We start from the raw sequence: 6,047 nt of genomic DNA, 5'->3' as shown, positions 1-6,047 counted from the left end.
GAATGTGTTGTTATTCGGTGGCAGTACTAGGTAACCTCACAACTCAAAGGGAAGAGGTTACCCAGCACGCTCATGTCTGCAACCAAATAAGATGTGATGCACGATTAGAGTAAAAAAAACGTCTGTGCAGGCACCCAAACAATAGGAGCTGGCTTCCCTCTCTGGTGCAGAAAATATCTTCGTGAGCAACCAAACAACACATCTTTTATGGCCCATGGACCATTTGCAACACACATGTACTCACATCTCCCTGCGCCCCAAATCGAGTCCACGCTACCAAACAGGCCCATGGGACGCTACCAAACAGGCCCATGGGAACCTGGCTCTGGCCAAGCTACGTGGACCGTAAAACATCAAGTTCATGTTCTGTCACTAGGTTGGTTGCTAACATTTTTTTCTCCGCATCATGGCAGAAGCCAAGCCTCAAATGTTTGGTTGCCTGGAATTTGCATTTTGACAAAATGCCAGCCGCTTTGTTACATGCAGATAGCGTTACCTTCCGGGCTATGTGGTGAGCTCACCAGCAAAGACAACAAAATGTGTTTCGGATAATTACAATTCAAGAAACAACTAATATAGTAGCAGCGGGCAATCTAAACGATCACGATGGTAGTGATGCATCACGAGTTCAGGAACAACTGATCATGATACAACACACGTTCATCAACCGAGGATCAGTAAATACCACCTCGTAAATTATACAAACATGACATCAGTTTTCATCAAGCCTAACTACTCTAAAATATACATCATCACCGCCAACACCACCACCAACACCACTTGTAAGCCGCCTCCTCATAGGTAATGCTTCCTCAGGAAGGTCGTAAACCAACTCATCCTGTGTTCAGGAGTCATCGCAAGATACTTACTAGCCTGTGCTTTACGTTCCATGAGCTGGCTAAGAGCACAGTGTATCACAGTTGGAGAGATGAGCATTGTGGGTATACGACTAGCGTAGATGAACTTCATCTCAGCATCCTTTTCAATGGGCTTGTTGATAATTCCAATGTCCTAGAAAAGGTGCAAATTAACCTTGATGTGTCGAAAGAAGAGCTCGTTGTCCATCATAATTGTTGCCGTCTCCTCCACCTCCCAGCGGAAATCCTTAAACCTTTTGAGGTTGAGAACCTGAACCCACCTAGCTCTCTGATGTATCATGTGGTTGTAGATCTGCACCCCTGCAACTCGATAGCCACATAACCTTAAAACATCCCATGCAATACCTTCAAGGTTCTTCTGTGTGGAGCCTCTCGGGGAATTTTACAATTTGCCATACTTTTCTTTACACTTCTATCATTTGTCATTTTGTGTCTCACTGACATGTGGTGGTCATGTGGCAAATAATAGACACTTCGAAGAAAAATGTGGCAAATCATAAAATATTCCGAGCCTCGATCCATCGAGACTCACTTCAATTATAAATTGACACACCCTCTATTGAGGACGAAGGTGGTGGGCAGATCATGATCTTCTTTCCAACTGGGCAGTACCTATCGTCAAGCATCAGCACATATCAAAGCGACAACACTGAGTTTGCTAACATATCGGGTTGAGTTATCCTTCTCCTACATAACAAATCGAAAAACTAGAGTAGAAGAATGATGGTAAGCATGAACTTACAATTGTCACTCACGCTAAGCAACAAGTCACCACTTCTAACATGCTAACAAACTGCTAACAAAGCCACCACATGTAACATTCAGACAAGCATTGTGAAGAAGAACGATGCAGTATTGTCAAGCTTGTTAACTTCTCTTCTTTGCTTGTTGTCATGTATAAAAGCAGATTGCCGATACAAGAAGAACTAAATATTTAGAACCAATCTCGTAACAACTATCGTGCTTATCAATGAAGATTAGTCAAAGCAACCAACAGTACCACACAACACAACGTTCATTTAACTCTTCCCCACACTACAACATGAAGCAAGAGTTACAAAATCTACCATAGAACCTTCAAATCTACTAAAAGGGTCCAGTTGCTAACAGATCTAAGCTACCAGAGCTAGGGTTGGATGTTACTCATATCGATGTGACCATCGGACGACGAAGACGACATCTCGGTGAAGCGGAGGAACAAGACTTCACACGGCAAAGCTCCACCGACTAGAGTAGATGGCATCGCTTATAGCTCAAATGGGGGAAATGGTGGTGAGACGGTGCAATGTAAATAGGCGGTGACCCAATTTCTCTGCCATCTCACCCCCGCACGAGTTCCGTGCAGCATTTCCCCATCAAGCACAAGAAGAGGTTGGCTACTTTAAGAAGGGTGTGATGCAAGGAAGCATTTTTCATCGGCAACCAAACGACCGTTGTTTTTGGCCCACTAGATCAATGAAACAAGCAACCAAAGCAACCAAACACGCCCTAAAAGAGGCAGGAAAATACAATCAGGGACTGCGAAAGTAAATGGATAAATTTCTACTCAACATATGTATGAATTCTGAGTGTCCACAGTGGAAATTACACAGCATAGTACACATATGATCAATCCTACAAGTTGGTACAGGTGCCGATTCGTAAGCATACAAACCAAATGCCTTCAACTTAACCACTCAGTGAGACAGTAGCCGAACGCCCAGGCAAAACATAATCTGAAACAGCTATCTCTGGCAAAAAACTAAACTACAGGTAGAAGTTCTCCTAAGTGTCTTTCTTGGGCGCCTTCCTCTTCATCCGGCTGAAAGGCCCGACCGTCTGGTCCATCACGTACATGTATATCACCTGGCTCCAGGACCCGTAAGATTTCAGGCTGTTGTAGTACTCAGGCGCGATCTCCTTCACCTTGTGCAGCTTGGTGCCTGGGATCCTGGGGAAATCGTGGTGCTCGTTGTGGTATCCGACGTGCCATGTCATCAGGTTCAGAGGCCCGTAGTACGAGTAGGTCTCCTGCTCCGGGCTGAACACGTAGTGCTCCGAGATGAAGTGGCCGGCCATTGGGTGCATGCCGCCGCCGAGGAACGTCGACAGGATGAGGTAGGCGAGCGATTTCCAGCCATAGAGGTACACCATGGTGGCGTCAAGCGCGAGCTGGATGGTGAGGTTGGTGAACTCCCACAATCCTGGAGGCTTCGGCTTCAGGAAGAGCGGCCTAAGCGCGTAGAAGAAGAGCTGGAGCACGACCCACACGGATTTGCTAATGGTATTCTTGACTACATGTGCCTCTGTTTGGCTGGGGATGTCCATGTCGATCCCATCCACGCCTTGGAAGCGATGGTGTTCCAGGTGGTATTTTTGGAATGTTACCGACATTGGGACACCGATTGGGAGGTTTGCAAAGATACCTAGCCAGCGGTTTAGAGATGGTGTTGTGAACGCAAGGTTGTGGCTGAGTTCGTGGATTGCGAGGAAGAGATTGTGATTCAGAAAGGAACCAAAGAAGTAAGCAATTGTCACCATCTTCAACCAGCTAGCGTCGCGCAGAAGCGTGGCGGTCCATAGCTGAAGTGAAACAACAGCAGCAATCTGCAACCAAAGTTGAGATGGATGTAAAAATAGAGCGATAACAAAATAGAAAGTATACTTTTATTAAGGTGTTATTTTCTCACAGAAACATGATGGAGAAGTTTTCCATATTCAGATTCTCCAGTGAATTCCAACGGGATCAAATCACTAGTTACGCAATTACGAATAATAGCATCGAACAAAAAAAAAACAAGCCCATAAAAGTACAGTCCAAAGACAGGATGATAGGTTTATTATATTGCCTACATGGGTCATGGGATCTGAGTTTAGCATGAGACTATTTGGTATTTTCAGGTTGCCAACATGCCATGCCATGGTGCACTGCAAATTGAGAAGTTCAAAGACCAATGTAATAAGTGTTGGTCAAGGGAAAAGAAGGGCACCAATTTTGCATATGAAGCTGAAGTCTCATAGTGGCAAAGACATAGAAAAAGTATCTAGTTGGTGCAGAGGAGCAGTCGTGCAGAACAGTCTAACCATTTCAGGCATGGAAAGCATGGCCGGAATGGATTCAGTACCTGCAAGAAATATTGTGCAGAACTGAGGGAAACAGACTGCCAGATTGTGATAGCAAATCCAAACTACTGTAACATTAAAAGTTAGGAGACTATTGTGCTCAGCATTGATGGTCAAAACAATTCAATAGATGAAACTCCTAATTGCTAGTGTTCTTACTGATGATTTTCTCCTTCCCATCATAATGCCCAAGTTTGTAGCCATTCAGTATAGGAAGTGGCCAGATCGCAATCAACAAATAACATAAATTTTCGTCTGCTTAAACTCATAAACTTGGAATTATAAAGAGCAACATCAATACGGAGCTGGATGCCCCCATGATCCATGATCTAGATGTGGACATGTAACAAACAAGCTTTTCTCAAGTTCAGGAACATTTTCATTAAACTGCGTCCAAACAAAATGCTACTCCGTGTACAAAAAAGGCCCTAAACTAAAGAAGGAACTAGGAAATTGCACCGGGTAACACTAAAATTCAGTGCACACTAAAAAAAAGCAGACATAGGAATATAGCAGCATACATGATACATCATGTGAAGCTACACAGCATGAATTTGCTTGCTCCTACAGTAAAAGTGTAACCACTTGAGAGATGCATCGACTGGGGTGGCAAATAACCAGTTTCTTCAAGTAATAAAAACTTAAAAGGGTAGTAATTACAATTTTATTTTATTTTGACAAAGTTCAAACAGGTCACTGCAATCAAAGGTCAACCTTACGAATCTAATTGCTTGACAGCAGTACACTTAAAATAAGACGGCCGCCACCAATCAAGAACTCAATGCACGAAATATCTCAACTTCGAGTTCGAGGATCTAAAAGGATTATAAAAAGGAGAATGAGAACCAGATCACGGCACCTTGAGGAAGGCGAGAGGATCCGGGCCGAAGAGCTCCTTGATCTGGGGGTACTTGGCCAGGATCTCCCGGCGGCGCGACGCGTGCGGCTCGTCCGTGTACGACCAGAAGAAGTCCGTCGCCATCACGCCTTCCTCCTTCTCGTCGGCGCTCGCGCGTGTCGCCCCCATAGCTTCCTCCCCTTGAGATTCCGGCAATGGCGGAAGAGACGGGGACGGCCGGAGCGTGGCTGGGGGGGATTGCGTGGTTTGCTGGCCGGACTGATTGATGAACCTCAGACTATGGAGTTGGTCGGCGCCCTCGCTATTTCTGGGAGTCCAGGCGAATTTCTGTATCTGTAGGGCAACACGAGATTGAATACGCGATTTTTCAGTTGGCACGCACTGTCAGTGGCCATGTTGGGGTGATTTGGACTTGAGCGCGGGTGGTCCCGGCCCGATCGGCAGCGTTTCAGAGGACGATAGCTCTATTTGAAAATCATATTTTAAAGGTTTAAAAAAATTCGAAAATAAATCTAGATGTAGTTGGAGATATGTACCACAAAGTGTGTAAAATTTCAGTACGAAACCCATATGCTCTGGTCTATAAAAGTGATAAAAATGAAATCTAAGAATAGTGAACAGTACATATTTTAAAATCTTCGAATAGTTTGTTATTTTTTGTGCAGCCCAGTGTACAATGAGTTTTAGCTTGAAACTTTACATGGTTGTGGATACATACTTACCTATAGCCATATTTGTTTTTGGATATTTTAAAAACTTTGAAATACTGATTTTCATTTTGCTTTTAAAACAAGTTATGTGTAGCCCGAGTTGCAAAGCAAGTTTCCGCGTGCAAGGACGCCTAAAATGGTCTACGGTCCTCGCGTAAGTTCTCCCATATGGCGTCATGTCGTCCTCTAAGAGCATTCCACCGGTACCCTCAAACAGTGCCCGACAACTACACTGGAAGAGCCATTTCGGGGCGTTGGCATAAACTACCGCTGTTTAGGGTGAGGCTGCCTGCAGCGAAGCCTCCCAAAAAGAGCCCCCAAACACATTTGTAATTCAGATTCGATAATTTAAACATATAAAATGGGATGTCTTCCTTTGATGGACGCAGCTGTAAAATGCAATGCATACGTGCATTGTGTTAGTAAGAGACGAGGCATTACTGTATGACAACCCAGTTTCTAGTGAGTTATCACATAAAGTAATATCAGATCTCTTAC

General features: G+C 44.4%; 1 protein-coding gene across 1 annotated transcript; it reads right to left on the bottom strand.

The window, feature by feature from the left end:
- Positions 1 to 2,456: 2,456 nt before the first annotated feature.
- On the bottom strand, positions 2,457 to 5,161 carry LOC124677260 (sphingolipid delta(4)-desaturase DES1-like). Its single transcript, XM_047213265.1, has 2 exons — positions 4,840 to 5,161; positions 2,457 to 3,464 (listed from the first exon to the last, which is right to left on the bottom strand). Exons 1-2 carry the CDS (start codon positions 5,005 to 5,007, stop codon positions 2,643 to 2,645), a joined length of 990 nt encoding a protein of 329 aa, XP_047069221.1. The 5' UTR covers positions 5,008 to 5,161; the 3' UTR covers positions 2,457 to 2,642.
- Between the last annotated feature and the right edge of the window lie 886 nt (positions 5,162 to 6,047).

Source organism: Lolium rigidum, chromosome 7 (assembly GCF_022539505.1).
Source record: "Lolium rigidum isolate FL_2022 chromosome 7, APGP_CSIRO_Lrig_0.1, whole genome shotgun sequence".
Taxonomy (NCBI): domain Eukaryota; kingdom Viridiplantae; phylum Streptophyta; class Magnoliopsida; order Poales; family Poaceae; genus Lolium; species Lolium rigidum.
The sequence above is the reverse complement of the archived record's forward strand: the minus strand, read 5'-3'. Positions and strand labels throughout refer to the sequence as shown.

Coding starts and splice junctions, on each gene's coding strand:
- LOC124677260 (XM_047213265.1), bottom strand. CDS start 5,007: ATGGGGGCGACACGCGCGAGCGCCGACGAGAAGGAGGAAGGCGTGATG. Junction 3,465..4,839: donor ATCCTCTCGCCTTCCTCAAG/GTGCCGTGATCT, acceptor CTTTGGTTGCAG/ATTGCTGCTGTTGTTTCACT.